This window comes from Doryrhamphus excisus, chromosome 10 (genome assembly GCF_030265055.1).
Source record: "Doryrhamphus excisus isolate RoL2022-K1 chromosome 10, RoL_Dexc_1.0, whole genome shotgun sequence".
Lineage (NCBI taxonomy): Eukaryota > Metazoa > Chordata > Actinopteri > Syngnathiformes > Syngnathidae > Doryrhamphus > Doryrhamphus excisus.
In genome coordinates this window covers 16,469,681-16,488,881 of record NC_080475.1, presented here as the reverse complement: position 1 = coordinate 16,488,881, position 19,201 = coordinate 16,469,681, and the positions used below count along the sequence as shown (strand labels likewise).

Sequence of the window (19,201 nt, the reverse complement as noted above, 5' to 3'; positions counted from 1 at the left end):
AAAAACTCTACTTTTTTTACTCTGGTATTGCACATTTAAGCTAAATAAAAGGCTCTTGCTTTGAGAGAACTGAAGTTTCCTACTTGGCTTGCAAAAGTAGCTGCAATTAAGCTGGGGAACCATCGTCAAACATGCAAACCAGCCAGAAGACAGTTGGTCTCAGCCCCCACCACAATACCACGTTCTGACACATAATTCCCCTAAGTAGATAAAGAAATAACCATCCAGCCTTGTCGGCCCAAAGCTGGGTGTTGTACGACGTCTCATTGGAGGACCTGTGGCTGTGCTTTGCCTTTCTTCTCTCACATCATCTTTAAATAGTGTGAATGTTTTCCACGTTGCAGCTTATCTGACACAATAACATCTTCATCCCGCTATTTTCCTAGACGGGGTGTGCACTGCCTTTATATGCTTGCAGACGCTTGAAATCACACCTTTCACTGTCGTTTTATCAGGCGGTTGCTGGCTGAGGTGTTTGGATGGCTGCTAACTGAGCTGACCCCAAAACTCATCTCATCATTCCAGCCGTCAGTGTGACATTTAAGTACACACTAGTGTTCCACTTTAGCACGTATACTGTAAATGTTCTAGTGTTAAGGCTGAAAATTATGCTAAAAAAATGTCAACTTTGATTTGAACCATAGAAACGTTTACACATACGGTATGTACGCAAGTCAAATGTTACTATCTCAACTATCTCATCATGGGGATTATGGAGGAAGTGGCTTGTCCTAATGGACGTTTGCTGGCATATCATGATGTCTTCTTGTCATCTTGAACCATTTTGAAGTGGTCCATTCATTCATTTTTTATTTTCTACTGCTTTTTCCTCACAAGGGTCGCGGAGGGTTGCTGGAGCCTATCCTAGCTGTGTTTGGGCGAGGGGCGGGGTACACCCTGGACTGGTGGCCAGCCAATCACAGGGCACATATAGACAAACAACCATTCACACTCACATTCATACCTATGGACAATTTGGAGTCGCCAATTAACCTAGCATGTTTTTGGAATGTGGGAGGAACCCGGAGTACCCGGAGAAAACCCACACATGCAAACTCCTCACACATGATGGCCGAGGGTGGAATTGAACCCTGGTCTCCTAGCTGTGAGGTCTGCGCGCTAACCACTCGTCCGCCGATCTAATCTAGTTGTTCTATAGAGGCTTCCTTCTTAATAGTAATAATAATACATTTTATTTGTATAGCGCTCTTCAGAGTACTCAAAGACGCTTTACAGTAGAGAAAAAGAAATAAAAATGGAGTTGAGTAAAAACAGGAAAAGATGCATTAACATACAACATCCATACATTCATTCAGAGCTAAAACAAGGCTAAAATTGGGGCGGGGCACAGCAGTCAGGTATAAAAAGTTAGACATTAAAAACGGATTTAAACAGGTTTTTTGTTGTTTTTTTGGTGGGAAGGTCAGGGCAAGCACGGAGTGAATGGGGCAAAGAGTTCCAGAGGGTGGGGGCAGCGATGGAGAAGGCTCTGTCTCCCCAGGTTCGGAGCTTGGTTAGAATCTGAGGAGCGAAGGGGATGCGGGGGATTGTGTGGATGAAGGAGGTCTGTGAGGTAAGGAGGGGTCAGATCGTGGAGAACTTTGTAGGTGATGAGAAGGACTTTGAAATTGATATGTTGGGGGACGGGAAGCCAGTGGAGGTTTTTAAGGACAGGGGTAAAGTGTTGACGGGAGCGGGTGGAGGTGAGGAGGCGAGCAGCTGAGTTCTGAATATATTGTAGTTTGTTGAGGGTTTTGGATGTTGTACCGTAAAGAATACTGTTGCAGTAGTCGATTCTGGATGTGATGAATGCGTGGATCAGGGATTCAAAGGCAGAGAATGAAATTGATGGACGGATTCGGTCTATGTTCTTAAGATGAACATGAAAACCAAACAACCACTGAGAACTGCTGTTGTAGAACAGCTTGTAAGCCTTCTCGGCGTCATCAGTGTTGACAGTGAAAGAAATTGTTTTTGTCAAGTGTCTGGCACTTATGCACTGATTGCCCATCAACTGCCCATCCCTGAACCAGGATGGACTTTTCCACCGAGGGTTGTATACAGAAATAATTACAGATGTGGGGGCACGATGCTATATTTTGTACATTACAGATGCACAGCGCCCCTACCACCCACCACTGGTCGACGCTCAAACCCCAACCGACACGTTGGTGCAATGCGTTGCTGGCTTGCTCGTACATGAAATATTATTTAGGCCAGCTCATTGTCATTCATTAGCTGCTTCTTTCTCGCTAATGAACTCGGCATTACTGTAGCCAAGCACTGTTCATCACGGGGGTCAGAAAGAGTGCATAATCCCGTGGGAGGGGAATGACTTCACAGTAACAGTCACATCATTGCAAGTCCAAATCCAATCCAGTCCACATAGTTTATATGTACTTCCTGTCTGTGCAGAGCGTTACATTACAACTAGTTTAGCCCACTTCTATAAATCACAGCTTTTGCTACGCTAACAGGTATCACAGTTTTCTATGACGAACTGATTGTAGACGATGCAATGTAGGAATTCTAATTCTGAATTGTTTGACCTGTGACTTAAGAATATATATGTTATGTTCTGTTACTACCTCAATCATATTTATTTATTTATTTAACAACACAATACACTCATATGTGACTTTACTCACCAGTATACACCAGTCATTATTTGCACTATGACCCATTTATCATTCCACTAAAATTAATATATCTGCAATATGTCTGCTCCTGCATATGCTCCTGTGTATATTTGGATATCCTGTATATATCTTGTTAAATTGTCTTTGTTTTACTCTACTTTTATATACTTTTTTTTTTTAAACTTGACGACTGCACTGAAAGGAGAAGCTCTCCAATCTCGTTGTACATCTTGTATAATGACAAAGGCCATTCCATTCCATATATTTTGTATCATATTTTGGATTGCGATCTTAATCAGGATTTGCAGTCATCCCAATGCGGTGTGATTAGTATTAGAAATGCAAAGATGTGTGAATAATATGTTTTAAAATGAATGTTTTACGAGGTGAAATACACTTAGCTCACGATGCAAATGAAGCAAACAAACAGACAAACTGCTTCATGAAAACCTCCCTAAAGGATGCAGCTTGAGGCTAAAAAGCATTAAACATTCCTTTAAACTCTGGAGCCTGGAGCCTGTTTATGGGCCTCCGATGTTTATAAGGTCAGCATATGATAAGATGAACTGGTGCACAAACAACATTAATCCCATTTTGTCACAGCTGTGCCTTTGTCGGCGAGACATCAGATACTGGAGTTATTATTCTATTTCTCGCACCCAAATGGGCCACACGCTCAAGCCGCTGTGTAATCCCTCCAACAATTGCGGATGTTGTTTCAAGTGCAGCACCAAAAAAAAAAAAAAAAAACAAGAATGAGGGCAGAGAGAAGATGAGTGCTCAGCTCAGCAGAGAACAGATGAGGGAAATCAAGGGGGAGTCGTCTGCTGCTGGAGGGGCATTATGATGATATGATGAGATGGATTTTGATTCTCCCGTCATGGGCCAACAAATTTAAACAGGCACACAAAATATTTTAAAGCCAATCACCTCCAGGACGCCTCTTGTGGCGCTAATGGATATGATTAGTGGAGCCTAATGAGCTCTGCAGAGAGGAGAATTCTGCACCCCGCTTTGCAGCTTCAGAACCCCAAGGTTGACATCAGTCACCATTTTTCTTCCTTTTTCACTTCATTATATAAATCCTGAAGGTGTTTGTAGCCTGTGACCCAAGTGTGCATATCCACTATGTGTGTGTGTTCACAGCCACTGGTCTCTTTCTTCAGTCATGTTGATAAATGCTTGTCTTTTTTTTCATGAATACTGTTTCATGAATACTGAACGGAGATGCTTAAAGCTCCCCAATGACTCCATCTTTGCACACATTAGGTGGCGAGCGCTTAAAATATGCACAACATTCCCTTGTAAGCTGAATAAAAACTGCAAATTATTTTGATATTTGCCTGATTTAAGAAGTTAAAGACTGGGTGTGTCTTTCTTTAAATGGAGGGTAGGTGTTGCCAAGAGGGGGCAGTGTTGCACAGCACTGTGACTAGCTTTTTTTTTTTTTTTGCTTTTCTTTGAGCAGTGGCGTCATTAGGCCTAAAATGGTCTTAAGCCCCCCTAAGTAATTTACTATTTTTAAAATTGATTACATTTTTTTTTTACAAAAAAATCTGACAAATTTTATATAATAGGGCAAAAGCAGGCTAATAAGCAAGCCAATAAGCAGGCTAATACTAGCCTACTACTACTACTACTAGTCGTAGTAGTAATAATCAGAAGAAGAAGAATGATGATAGTAATAATAATAATATAATAATGGGCTGCACGGCGGTCGTGTGGTTAGCGCGCAGACCTCACAGCTAGGAGACCTGGGTTCAATTCCACCCTCGGCCATCTCTGTGTGGAGTTTGCATGTTCTTCCCGTGGCACGCGTAATTCCCACATTCCAAAAACATGCTAGGTTAATTGTCCATAGGTATGAATGTGAGTGTGAATGGTTGTTTGTCTATATGTGCCCTGTGATTGGCTGGCCACCAGTCCAGGGTGTACCCTGCCTGTGGCCCGAAGACAGCTGGGATAGGCTCCAGCACCCCCGCAACCCTCGTGAGGATAAGCGGTTGAAAATTAATGAATGAATATAATAATGATTATTCTATAATTGATGACTGTCCACTGGACAGAATTGTTGCAGAGCTTGAGCAGTGGTTTTGCAGTGTAGATTGTGTGTACTTGTATCAATTTAATGGTGGCCTAAAACAATTGAGTATCTCTCCTAAATCTGTTATATATAAGTTATATCCCGGTTCTGGTTCCTTATTTGTTTTTTGGATTGTTTTTAATGTGTACTACATTCATTCATATCCTGTGCATCTCCAGGGTGCTAATATTAAAGAAAAATTTGTTATTAAAAACGTTGTAATATGAAAAACAAAGATTACAGTTCAATCACATCTTTATTATTTTCTTTTCTAAATGCATTGTAGTGTTGTATAAAGACAATAATATAAAAACTATCATTGTCCTAATGTGTCACTTCCTCTCTCCCGAACTACCGTGAACGAGCCGGTTTGTACAATGACTTTTAAAAGCAGTTTTACAGTTGAAAAAGATGCATGTCGGTTGCTTTCCCACTAGATGGCGGTATGCAAAAGCAACTTGAAATGTCACGTGGTAACCAAACCCCCCAGCCTTGTGAGGATCAGTGGCATAGAAGGTAGATGGATATCTTCCCATGTAATTGTGTTGCCTTTCACCTGTCAATCATCCTTTAAGTAGGAAGTCTCCCCAATAAGTATTTCGTACTATCCACAGTTACCATTAGTACTATCCACAGTTACCATTAGTACTATCCACAGTTACCATTAGTACTATCCACAGTTACCATTAGTGCTATCCACAGTTACCATTAGTACCATCCACAGTTACCATTAGTACCATCCACAGTTACCAAAGTCTCCACACATTGAAACATATGATGCCTGCTCACCCGAGTAGACTCGATCTTCCTCTCCAGCCCCCTCATTTCCGTCTTATCTCTGCCACCAAGGCTTGTTTGCTTGCAAATGTCAAGCACGGTGAAAGGAATTGTGGTTATGTAACATATACATCTATGCTCTTTTGCCTTTGTTTGTGTTTTATTCCTTCAGCCTGGGATTTTGTGTGGGGGGCAAAATGATTGCAGAGCCCCCGTTCGCCCCCTCCAATTTTCTGCCGATGTATTTTATATTCTATATTCCAGTAATTTTATATTTCTTTATTCAGCAACACAAGAGATGGTTGGTTCAAGTTCACACGAGATGGCCTCTGGACAACAAAGTGATACATTTGGAGGTTTAATCGAGTTGAAAAGCTGAAAAAACGCCTAATGAGGCATAAGCTTGTTGAAAATAATTATGGAAATGACTTTTTCTCCTGCCACCATTTGGCTGACCTGGGAAATATTTGCGCTGACCTCCCGAAGACCAAAGAGGGATTCATATGAAGAGGCTGAGGAAGTGTGTGTTTAATGTTTGATACATGACTGTATACCCGGTTAGTTTTCACTGTGGGAAGCATGCGGGGAAGGAAATCTGAAAGGAGGCGTTTGCCAGGGACACACGAGGGCAAGAACATGGGAACAAAAACAGGATGGAACATTCTGGATGAAAAAAACGGTGTTGACAACAAAGAGTTGGTGACAGTAGTCTTCCACTTTGACACCGTACTACAGTTTGGGTCCTGGAATGGTCCAAAATATGGAGTCAATAATGTTGTAGCAAAGGCGTTTAATTAATTTGTTGGACCTTGGACCCATTTTGCTATGAGATAAAATATTGAACTTTTTGTTTTCATTGTTTTGCAGCAGTATGCCATATTGTTTAGACGTCCTCACAAGGGTCAAGGGGGTCTTCCGGTGCCTATCCCAGATGACTCTGGACTGGTCGCCGGAGTACTACTAGGAATAAGCGATTTCACTGCTATCTGTATCCTATCTGTACTCGGAAGAGTCTGTAATTTTCTGGAAATCAGTGGAACTTAAATGGGTTCATTATTTTAAGTCTGAAATGAACATGGATTGATGAGAACTTCCTGTATGTGTTTTTTTTCTTAACCAGCTATACTGTGTGTACTGTGTATGTGTACTGTGTATGTGTGTAAGCGATCTGTCAGACATTTTTTTTAGTTTCAGTTCTTCAGTTTATTCTTAGTTACTTTTTCTACAAAGAGCCGTTCACAGGCCCATAAAAAAATATGGTCCACAAATGGTCCTCTTGGTTTACAAGACACTGGATTGAGGTGTGCTTCAGCAACAAGCCTCTCAGGAAGATTAACAGTTTGTATGAGGAAATAAACACTTCATCTCGTTCTAATTCATGTTTCTGTCTCCTTCAAGCTGTGCAGTCTCTAAACAGCCTGAATGATCAGATCGCTAGCTTCATGGTGACTGGACCCAAGTCCCTGGAGCAGGAGGATCATGCATATCCTCCCCCGGAGAAGGAGACGCTGCAAAAGTCCATGACCCTGATGAGACACCTTCTTGTGGATGCTCAGGTATGCTAGCTTGTGCGATCGTCAAATACTGAAAGTATTGACGATCCCCCTCAACCAGGGGTGGGCCACCATAATCGGCCTGAGGGCCAGATGATATATTCGATACACGCACATGTCTTTATAATTCTGACAGTCCACCCGGTTCCTTCTCTTCTTCTATTAGTCCTGTCATCGAATAATGATAGGTCCTCAAAAATACGTTTTCTGAGGATCATCCAGTGGGACAATTGGGAGAGGGGGGGCGGATATTGCTAATGTGGCTGCCTCTATTAATATGTCAAATCAGGACAGAGGGTGCATGACATCATTGACACCCTTCCCTCGTATATTTTGTCTCATTGTTTTCTCCCGTTGATAATTTAGTGTAATTTGTGTGTGGGAAGAGGATGAAGAGGTTGAAATGAGAGGCTGGGAACTAATCTGGTGAGGGTGGAGGAGGACACATACTGAAGAGGCATAGTCGAGTGTGGTTGAGCTTTCAATTCAAAATGATTCAAATGAGCTTGATTAAAAAGTCATTCGTTATTAGTTGGAGCCGAATCAGTAGTACTAATCAGAAAATCAGTAATACTACCAAGCTACTACCTTACCTAGTAGTTACCAGAAAGATTCCATCAAAAGGCAATGAGAACAGGGGTGGGCAAACTACGGCCTGGGGGCCACATCCTGCCTGCCAAGTGTTTAAATATGGCCCGCCCGTTCTTTCCAAAGTATTTCATTGAAACGTAACATACAACCTGGCATCATGGCATCTTTTTTTTTTATTCTATAAATTTGGTTATTTGATCTGGGGCGGCACGGTGGTGTAGTGGTTAGCGCGCAGACCTCACAGCTAGGAGACCAGCGTTCAATTCCACCCTCGGCCATCTCTGTGTGGAGTTTGCATGTTCTCCCCGTGCATGCATGGGTTTTCTCCGGGTACTCCGGCTGGTGGCCAGCCAATCACAGGGCACATATAGACAAACAACCATTCACACTCACATTCATACCTATGGACAATTTGGAGTCGCCAATTAACCTAGCATGTTTTTGGAATGGGGGAGGAAACCGGAGTACCCGGAGAAAACCCACGCATCCACAGGGAGAACATGCAGCTTCCTTTATTTAAAAAAAAAAAAAAAAAGCCACCATACGCTCCCCAGGAAAAAAACGTCAGTATTGTCAGGAGGACATAATTGTCTGTGTGGTTGGAGCAAAGCAACACAAATGTTTGATGTGGGGATACGCCGTGTGGCCATTTCTCTTCAAATAATACCTGCTGGTAGGCTACCTGCACCCATGGCTTGTTTCCTGCAGCCGTCTGTTTACATTGTCTGTTCTGTCACAGTAGAACGCCGGCAGCCTGTCAGCTACCGCCAATCAAAACCAAGATGACCAAAAGAAACCCTTTGCTCCAGAAATAGTATATACAAAATCTAAATCATGTTGACAGTTATTTTGAGGGATCATAATGATAATCATTAGGACTATATTATGCATGTGCATAATCAGGACACACACATCATGGAAGTGTCTTATTAATATTTCAACGCATCTGATTCACTTTTTCACATATTGGCCAAATATGCTGGACCGGTGCCAGGGTCATGGAAAAGCGCATCCTGTTGGTGGTCTCAAAGGGATGGAGCTGCATGGATGCTGCAGACGTGATGGAGTATGTGATGGGTGTTGCCGGGTCAATCTGTCCCCCTATGAATGGGACCTCAGCTGGCCTGGCCTTTCAGAGCGTTCTTTGTGTCCATGCATTATGCATCGGCTTGGTCTCATCTGTCTTCTCCGCTACCCTCGGACTCCTGCAGACCACTGGAGGAAACCTTGCCACACTATGCAATGAGTGCGATTTGGGGGGAGCCAATAACTTTTCCCACTATGACGTGGATGACAGACTCGGTGAATTCAAACCACACACTTTCCTTGTATGCTTTGGTTGCCTTATAACAAAAGCAATGATATGGATATCAGTTTACATGCAAATAAACCTATCATAACTAGAATATTAGCAATAACTAGGTTGTGCACGGCCATACAAACACCAATAACCCTTTTGAAAAACCTGAATATGCTCATATTCCGGTCCTTTTCTAACCTGAATATTAAACCAAGCCAAATATGGCCTCCTCCTTATATTTGCATAAGAAGCTATTGCTAACTGAGGATACTTGCAAAACACATTTACGCTAGTCTGACAGCCACTATCACACAAAGCATATTAGGCCTCATGAATTGTTTTTCTTTATTTTCTTTCATGGAAAATGTCATTAAGTTTTTTTTGTTTTGCCTCATTTTATGACATAGTTGTCATACTTCCGTGAGGAGAAACATTCTCATGGAAGCCCTCACAGATCAGTTTGCCTTCAATGATGAAACATGGCATCAACATTGTAAATGTGAATTTAAATATTAATATCATATTCAAGACACTCACGGTGTCCTCTGTCAAATATGGCAAAGCTATCTGAACGCGATGGATTTCTGGGAAGATAAGACTAAACACAAACAGGAAGTAAGTCCCTTGGTCTCTCTGGTCTCTCTCTCTCTGGATGTCAAACTTTAATAAATAAAAGCTTATCTTGTGGAGAAGCCTCCAGTGATTATGATTGCATTCATTGATAGAAGATGTTTGGAAGATGGAGAGACTGGGACAGAAAGGTGGTATGATGTGTGCCTCGGTTTTAAAGTCGCGGTTCGGTTCTTAAAAGTACAATAAGGCAACAAAACGCAAGACAAAAACCTGTGTAGCACAAAATAAAATAAAAGAGCTAATAAAACCAGGCTACGGCTACGGTGGACAAGTGGTTAGTGCGCAGACCTCACAGCTAGGAGACCAGGGTTCAATTCCACCCTCGCCATCTCTGTGTGGACTTTGCATGTTCTCCCCGTGTTTCCTCCCACATTCCAAAAACATGCTAGGTTAATTGGCAACTCCAAATTGTCCATAGGTATGAATGTGAGTGTGAATGGTTGTTTGTCTATATGTGCCCTGTGATTGGCTGGCCACCAGTCCAGGGTGTACCCCGCCTCTCGCCCAAAGACAGCTGGGATAGGCTCCAGCACCCCCGCGACCCTTGTGAGGAAAAGCGGTAGAAAATGAATGAATGAAGAATAATAATAAAACCAATAAAATCCAGTGCAACAATGCAGGCAGCAACTGTTTTAGCCGTCTGTGATTATTTAGAGTGCTTGAGTGATCCACGGTTGCCATGGAAATGACAGACGTTCTGAAACTCCAGTTAAGTAACATACTGTTAATGGGGCCCTGTCTGTACTCGCACATCTTTATGGGGAAAATGTTTGATACAGCTCTTCATCATCATCATTATCATCATGTTCTGTCTTCAGGTATCTTTGACTCCCCCTGAACATGAATATTAAATGAAACGCCACACTCATCCAGGTGAGGATATGCCTTTTAAATAACGCCTGTGTTTCGCTGGAATATGTCAAACGTCTCGCATCACAAACGGTGCACACGGAAATAAGCTGTTTGCAAATCTTTTTATTATTTGCACATATGCTGGCTTCTAGAGAAGTTTGTAATCCCGTAAGCCTGCCAGCATGTGTGACGCTGTTAGTGGAACATGATTTGGATTGCAGAGGACAAGTGAGTTTGATTGGGTGTCGCTTTTGGGGGAACGCATTTGAATTAAGAAAATATTGCCAAGCGTCTACCTGTTTGGCACAGGATGATACGGTGTGGCAGAAGCAGCTGGAGTTGTCTCTTCATCTGTGCTTTTACATCCAGACCCCAGCCTGGAGCACAGTGAGCATGGATGGAAAATCCCCAGGGATATTTGCACTGTTGTAGTGCTGCTACTGGGCTTTTTTTGGGGGGGGGGGGTGGGGGGGTGGGTCTTGTCCCTTAGTGGTCCGCGTTTTCCACAGATCGGGGATGGGATTGTGAGTCTCGGACCCCTGGGTCCCCTGCCCGGGCGAGTCCGGGCAAGTCCTCACAATGTGGCTCCCCCCCGTACGATAACCAAGACAGCATTCACAAACCAACACATATTTATGGCAATCATTTTCATGTGAACTTGTGAATATGTTTATTTTTGCTTGCAGTATGCTAATATCAGTCTCGGCATGAAGAAATCATAGGAGACAAAAGGACCCTGAAAAATCCTTTAACAGAATCTGTCAGCTGTTTCGCTGCAGGGTGACCCCCCCTTTGAAGGTGACAGCATTCATTATCAAAAAAAAGAGAGCACGAGCAGCCTCGTATGGCTTTTAAAGGTTTCTCAGCAGCTTACTTTGACGGCCATTCATATTCAAGACACTACAGATGAACTGAGTCCCGCATACAAGAGAATGAACTGAACAGGAATATGATTGACATTTTTCAATTAATACTGCAAGATGAATTTGATATTTGTTGTGCATTAATTAAGTGGAGGAAATGGAAATAGGAGTAAGAATTAGCATAATTTATGGAAGGTTCTGCCGAGGTCCATTGCAGGGCGTCCATCGGGGAGTGAAAATTCATAGTCATTTTTTATTAATGTCAAATGTCATTACTTTGGATAGAGAAGTCTGAAAACTTCACCATTGGCCTCATCGCCTGCTAAATTAGAACAAGTTCACTCTTTCTTGCTGACATTTAATTTCAGGCCAGTGAAAAGCCCCATAATAGACTGTGCTTCTTTGCATTGATTTGTGATACAGTATCTTGCAAACGTGAGTACAAGTCATATTTATTATATATTGTCAAGGCACAATACTAATTAAACCTGAATGTACTTCAGAATACAGCATATATAACAGTCTAGAGTTATTGTCCTCCAATGCGTCAACACATTAGACAAGGTAACACAAGACTAGGCAGATATATATAGCACTATTCATTTTTACAACTATTCAAAGTGCTTCATGCAGACATAAAAACATGAAGGAAAAGACAACATAAAAAAGAATGAAAAAAATGAAAGAGATCATTAAAGAGTCTTGTAAATGTCTGTGCAAATTTAAGCTCCTTAATAAAACAGAATTTAAATGCTGCAAAGAACAGGTGGGTCTTTAACCTGGATTTAAATAGACAGAGTGTTTCAGCTGAACTGAAGCTTTCTGGGAGTTTGTTCCAGATGTTTGGAGCGTAAAAGCTTTTTTTTTTTTTTTTTTTTTTTAAAGATTTCTTCCCAATATTGAAAACAGATATTATACAGTGCGAGCCCACCTTAGCAAGGCCCACCATAGTAAAGAAAGCGTGACATATAAACAGATGAATAGATTCCAGGAGAGCTGCATCAAGCACCCACCAGAGCCCGTAAACAGACTTTCTCTCAATCCTTGTCACTGAGATGACAGCTGCTGAATACTGAGTAGAGGAGACAAGAGCTGTCCTCAACCTGAAACACACACTTCCTGTCCGCAAAGGCAGATGTAGAAACACACCCCATGCACTAGCTGGCATACACCTACACAAGGAATTTATTTAGCAGAACGCTAACATCATCAGATGTGCAAATCCACGCAAATAGTCCGTCTGTGAGGACTTGACACCAACAGCCAAGGAACGACATTGTTGAGGAATCATTTCAATGGCGGCTGTGAACGGCGGCGTTTTGAGGCTTTGTTCACATAGGGACTTTTTGTTTCCTTTACTTATTTGAAAATATCCACTATAATAAGATTATATCTGCGTTTTCTCACCTATTGCATGCCATTAATGGCTGTCGATACAGAATACACACAAAACATTCCATCTAAGTCGTTTCCGTTTGGATCAAAATTCTGCCATTTTTTTTCCCTCCCTGACAACACGGATGTAAGGTGAGGGGGATGTAAGCCAAGGCTGAGCTAAATGGGACAAGAGATTAAAGAAATTGGAAAAGTTGTCATGTAACGTTCCAAAACAACCCCCCGTATCGGCTGACCACCCTTGCCTGAGCAAATGGAAACCTGATCTGTGTGTCAACAAGCCAGATTGTAGAGGACCTATTTGATGCATGTGCATCACGTTTGTATGCCTGCACCATACCTAATATATATAGAAAATATACAAAATAAGACACAGTGCACAAACAATCAATAGGAACAATAACAGGAAAACAAACTTTTACGTCATATGATTAGACGAACATATTAGGGCATCGATCGTTCAGTTGGGATATAATTATCGTCTTGTTAGCATTAGTTATTTGTATTTTTTATGTGCAATTTGAAAAACAGGACTCCTGTTTTTAAGATACTCACACAAATGTCCAAATATCCACACCACACCCAAATTGCATAACTTCTAGATTGTTGGCAAAGTGACACACTTGAGTCAAAACATATACACATATTTGAATAACAATTTTTGTACGGTGGGAAAATGTGAAAATGTTTTTCAAATCACCGTGTGTAATATTTTGCAAAAAGTGTGAAGCTAATTCTGTTCTTAATGTTGTGTCTTTCTGGGCGGGTGTTTTATTTCTTGAATATAAAGACCTTTTAAGTGTGTGGAAAATGTCATCGTAATGAGTAAACAACTGTATAAAACTGCAATAACAGACTTGGATAGAAGAACATCTTCAGTTTTTGATGTTGCCAGGCAACAAATACCTCGCTGTGCATACGCAATCACAATGCTTTTAACACATAGGTTGTGTTTTTAGAATTATGTCATCTGTCCTCTTGTATACAGACCACTGAGTAAACGCTCCACTGTCACCATTCATATGCTAATTCCGAACCCCACCACACTCACTAATTACTAGTCCTCTGCCACAAGGCACTGATTCACTTCACTGACATTCGGAGACATTCAAGACCCCAGACTGGGGCAACGGTGTATTGATGTTATGTACACATAAGACATGGATTGGAGCTTAAATCACAAATGGACCACTTGAGGTTTAATTAGTGTTTTGCAAAAATATTATTTACATGAAACTAACCCCCCAAAACATTTCTCACTGCATATCCATGATGTTGCTGGTGCTTTGACCCCCCCGACCCCCATGTTCATTTACTATAGTGTAAAGTACAGGGCACGTGTGTGCTTGCACTGCTTGCTGTTGTGGGAGGTCAGATAAATTTAGTCTGAGACAAGCACACACAAACACACAAACACACACACACACACACACTTTGAGAGTGCCTGAAGGTCTGGTATCAGTTTCTAGGATTACACAGCAATTGCCTCCTTGCTGCTACAGTGCAGTGCTTAGCACATGCAGGAAAATGTACATAACCTTGGGAAACGGCAACATGGCAGCGTTCCTGCTGAGCGAGAGGATACAGTGGAGCAGGCCGATGTTGATATAAAAAGATGAGAAAGTCAGTATTTATTATTTATTTAAAGCAGTATTTATTTTATCATTGTAGAATAAACACAGGTTGTTGGTGGAATGAGGAGGTGCAGGAGTGCATAGAGTGAAAAAGGTTAGCTAAGAAGAAGTGGGACATTGAGAGGACTGATGAGTGGGCGTGCCTGGAGGCGGGCCGTGGGGAGAATACATTAAAACAGACCGTTTTCACGGGAATCATGAAATCGAAAGAAATACAGCTGAATAGGTGCAGATTCTGGAAGAACCCGAAAGCTTAGAGTGCTGGTTATTGTGTGTAGCTGCTTTATAGCCGTACAATGAGCAGAAGAGGTCCCTTCATAATAATTGTTTCATATTATTTAATGATATTTACCTTTATTCAAATACATTTTAAATGTGTAATTATTAAATAACTTATTTATTTATATCATGGCCTTTTTATTTGATTAATCCCAATGCCGTAAATATTAGTTTTTTAGAAACTCACAATTAATTTCACAATTAATTGCCACAATCCCCTTGCTGTGTTACTGTGATGAAAGTTTGTTGTTTGTGCAACTCTAATTATTTTCCCCCTGCTATTGCTTATTTGTCAAGTTAATGAGTTTCTTTTACTTTGAGCACCGATGGAGGGACACACAACACACACAGAGACGATAACTTAACACTTTCGCTTCATATGTTTTCCCACCATTTGTCATGTTTCACGTCAGAACCTTACAGAAATATCTTTTCCAAAACAGCTGTGTTGAGGGCTAGTGACTTCCCTGAACTCACAAGAGCAGCCTGCTCCCCCTCTGACTAGATGTGCAAATGGTACGGTCCATTTAAAAAGGTGCCTGTCATCTCTCAATGCTCTGTGTCCTTTCAACAGTCAGCTGCAGTGAGCACATTTCACACAGGCGTAGTGCAGGCGTCACGCACGCGCACGCACGTGCCTACAGAACTCTCAGACACATGCACACGCAGCACGCTGACACTCACGCCACACTAGCACTCTCTCCCCCCAGCTGATTCCCATTTCCCCCGAGCCGGATGACTTCTGTGCAAGCAAAAGGACAAACTGCTTGAAGGATTTAACTTGGCTTTTTTTCCTGGATTTATTCACGGACATCATCCTTCCTCTTGAAATGCACAAGTTGGCAGCATGACATTCCCACATTCCCCTCTCTGCAGGCAAAAATCCTGAAAATGATGGATGACAACAAGCAGCTGGCTCAGCGTATAGACGGGGCCATCCAGTCGGCCAGCCAGGAGGTGACCAACCTGCGTTCCGAGCTGAGTGCCACCAGCCGCAGACTGACCGAACTGGGTGCCGCTGACCCCTCCGGCAGCATGCTCGAGACCCTGCAGCACAACCACAACGGTAAGACAAGCCGGCGTGGAGAGTGCATGCTAGTGGAGTTCAACATAAGAGATGTGGTGTTTCTGCCTTGTGTCCATTTTCAACCCCCACCACTCCTTCCCCATGTTGAATAATTAACCTTGTGAACCTTTAAGAGGGGGGGTGATGCTGCACTTTGGTCATAGTAGAGTGGCTAAAGTTACACAACCTCTTTTTGTCTCCTGGCATTGGTGCCTGCCAGTCCATTCATTTCACCCTAAACTGGCCAATGGGGCTCTTAAAGGAGAAGGGGGGTGGTTTTAGGGTTGCTGTGGGTTACTGTTACTGAGAGCTCTTGAATAGCTGCCCAGTGTGTAGAATGCTGTGCAGCTGGTGCTCCAGTGTGCCCTTTCCTACCTTCGTATGCCGACTTGGACGTAGATAGTTGACAGATGTGAGTATTTACACATGGTTGGTGACATAAGCATGCATGGGTTACCAACTCCTGGCACACACTACTTTCACACACTCGCTGTTGCCATAGCAGTCGTGCTCAGAGATCAGGCAACCCTCATAAATATCTGCATTACTTCCTACTCTCACGAGGACAATGACCTCTGCTAGCTCTGGCTGCCGTTGACCTCTGGGACAACACTTACGTAATTATTGGTCATCACTTTGTGTTTTTATGTTATTTCGCTGTCCCCTTTAATTGTCACACCTCTGCTGTTACCATAGCAGTGTTTGTGTGTGAGTGACGACAAGCGTTCCTCTCAGAGCGCTGATGTCATCGTCCCTCGTAACTGCTGAGATGAAATGAAATGACGCCCGCAAGGTACATGTTCAGCGGTGTAATCATGTGACGAACTCATTAGACTCTCTTCAACGCCTTTGGAGCAATCACAGGCTTTTTTGGACTTGTCATGATGATGAAAATAGTGTACTCGCTGTTGGCGATATGATATTGTGATATCATCCTGATACCTCATGATGGGATTTTGCTTGAAGTGCGGTCTTTGCCACTTTCCTTCATTTTGTAGAAAATGTCATGCCTCACTGGTAATCACACCTTCTGCAGCCTTTTGACCAACCAGGGCTTGTCAAAGCAGGGCTAGAGTTTTGAATAATACGCCTGCCTCCGAAGTGTTATCTCAGTGGCATTCTAACATCTGCTCTCGTGAGATACTACATTAGTATTTGCTCAGCTCGTGTGAGCATGCTGAGTATATTTTCACCACGTTGTATTCCACGGCTTTAATAGAAGGAAGGTTTTACAGTGCCCGGTGACCATGTTGACGTTTGAGTGAAAAATGTTTGAGTGAAAAACGTAGCTTGTCTTAGCCGTAAACACACAATCTCCACACACTCGGGACACACTTCTGTAACCGTCCTTCAAAATAAGAGCGCTGTTTGCCCCATGTCTGTGTAAATGTCTTAAAAATATCTTGCATATGCAGTTGGAATTGCATGGGTGACTACATCTTCCTTCATCACAATTCCTTATTGCAAATGATCTTCTGGGCCACCAAGTGTTCCATGTGTTTTTGTAGGTCCCACGCTGAACATCGCTAACACATGTCCCTTTGAGACACTTTATTATTGTTGCTTCTGCTTTTATTTGGCATCCATGCCCTTTCCACTATATTTTATTTTTCCTTCATGCCTACCTCTTGCTATCTGTTCCTGGTCTCCTCTCCCTCGCTGCACCCTGAGGTGTATGCTAGAAACGGCTGTGGCCTGGCGGATTAGGTAATTTATCATCAGTGGCTATGTTGGGAGGTGCACACTCAGGGTTACTGGTTCATTGCACACGTGCGGCACAGCGAGGAGTCCTGAGGGAAGCGGCGTTGGTGGTGCTACCTGCCTGGCACTGCAGCAACAGAAGCACAAGTAACCTTGCTAGTCGGCAAGCCTACTCTAATTATATTTCAGCCTACAGGGTGACTCTTGTTCTACAAAGTGCACAAAGTATAATAACATGCATTTCCTGTATTCTTAGCAGTGAGGGTACACTTCGAGCTCTTGTTGTTACAATAATTACACAATGAATATGCACTTGGAAATACAAACTGTAAGTAAAGTAGTCAAGCACCTTTTACAACAAATGTCTTTCAGAGCCCATATTTGCCAAGTGGTACTTGCGTTTGAAAGCTTCAGACACGTAATTTCCGTAATCTCTGACTGTTTGGAGTTAGAAATCCTCCTGGAGTAAAAGGAATAGCGTCCATGTTCACCTTGCTTGTATTGGTGCTTTGTCATTGCAGTGCATCGCTCACTGCTGAAACATGAAGCATTTAGCCATGTTATTACTTTGTAAGGGAAGGAATATCATCCCCAGCACACCTGACTTTTCCCAGTAAGGCCGTGGTCCTGTCAAAATCCAAGCAGGTTTATTGATGTGTAGAATTTCCTGAAATTTGATTGCAGGTTTTTGCTTGAACGGCATTTCCCACTGACATTTTATAACATACTATTATTTTTACATTTTGTTGAAGGGGCATAGATTTACAGCTGCTGTCACTCAGAGAAGCATTTGGCGTGGAATAACCACAGCACAAAGAGAAAGGACGGGGGGGCAATGCGGTCCTGAATGACAGAAGTGAATTAGCTCAAGCTGTGAAAAAAGTCTCATGAGGATTTTTTATTTTTTTTTAATGGCGTGTGACACGACAACAAATGATAGCCCTCCTCAGGTTTCGTGTTTATGGTCATTTATTTGTCAGGTATTGTCCATATGGCTTCTCATCACAGCGGTCCTCCCATTAGACTCGCCAATTTCGTTTGGCGTCTTGTATTTCACACATCGCCTGGTGCAATAACTTTGCTAATGAATCTTACTTTAGGGTTAGGAAATTGCCGCCCAGCGGTGGTTGTATTTCAAATGGAACAAGCCATGTTGGCATAATTGATAAGGCTGAAACAGCTGAACATGTGAATGAAAGTGGTAATTAGCAGCTTGGAATATGCATCAATGATGAATGATGTTAGTGTGTAACCATGCGATTTTGAGTCACTCATTTAGGCATCCTGTACATGAAGGAATCATCAGAGAGACATTAGATGACTTTGTAATCAGATGAACAAGCTATATGAGTTAACGTTTTCCACATTTTGGGTGTGTTTTTACAGAACTGTAGTAGAGAAGAAGCGTTACCTGTAAGGTATCCACTTCTAGGACGTCAAACCCAATTCTCACTCCCACACTAATATACTCACATACTGTATTATTATACAGCTTAGCATACCTTCACTGAAAAGCCTCTATTGTTAACATATTATTGTTCTGCATGTCATTAAAATGATATAAAACTCATTTTGTACAACTCTGATCTCCTGTTGGTCTCCATGGCCTACTTACTTGGATGTTTGCCTTTTGGGCCCAACTCAACAAACGACAGATATTGCAGAAGAGAAAAAATGTTGTATCTTATCATCACCAGCAATCAAAAAAGAAATCGAATCTGGAACAGCAGAAGTTACACAAGAAGTTGATGCATCAAGATCACGTTCAGGGACTACGGAATAGATGCCTTGGATGTTCAAAGTCAAGTGTTCTTCCTGCTCTGTAGCCCCAGAGA

General features: G+C 42.3%; 1 protein-coding gene across 5 annotated transcripts in view; it reads left to right on the top strand.

Moving 5' to 3' along the window:
* kazna (kazrin, periplakin interacting protein a) overlaps positions 1 to 19,201 on the top strand; it is a 66,523-nt gene that overhangs the window by 6,063 nt on the left and 41,259 nt on the right. For all 5 annotated transcript variants that reach the window (XM_058083300.1, XM_058083302.1, XM_058083301.1 and 2 more), the window contains exons 2-3: positions 6,898 to 7,055; positions 15,476 to 15,665. In XM_058083300.1, the coding sequence (XP_057939283.1) occupies positions 6,898 to 7,055; positions 15,476 to 15,665 (348 nt within the window). The remainder of the gene's footprint in view (positions 1 to 6,897; positions 7,056 to 15,475; positions 15,666 to 19,201) is intronic.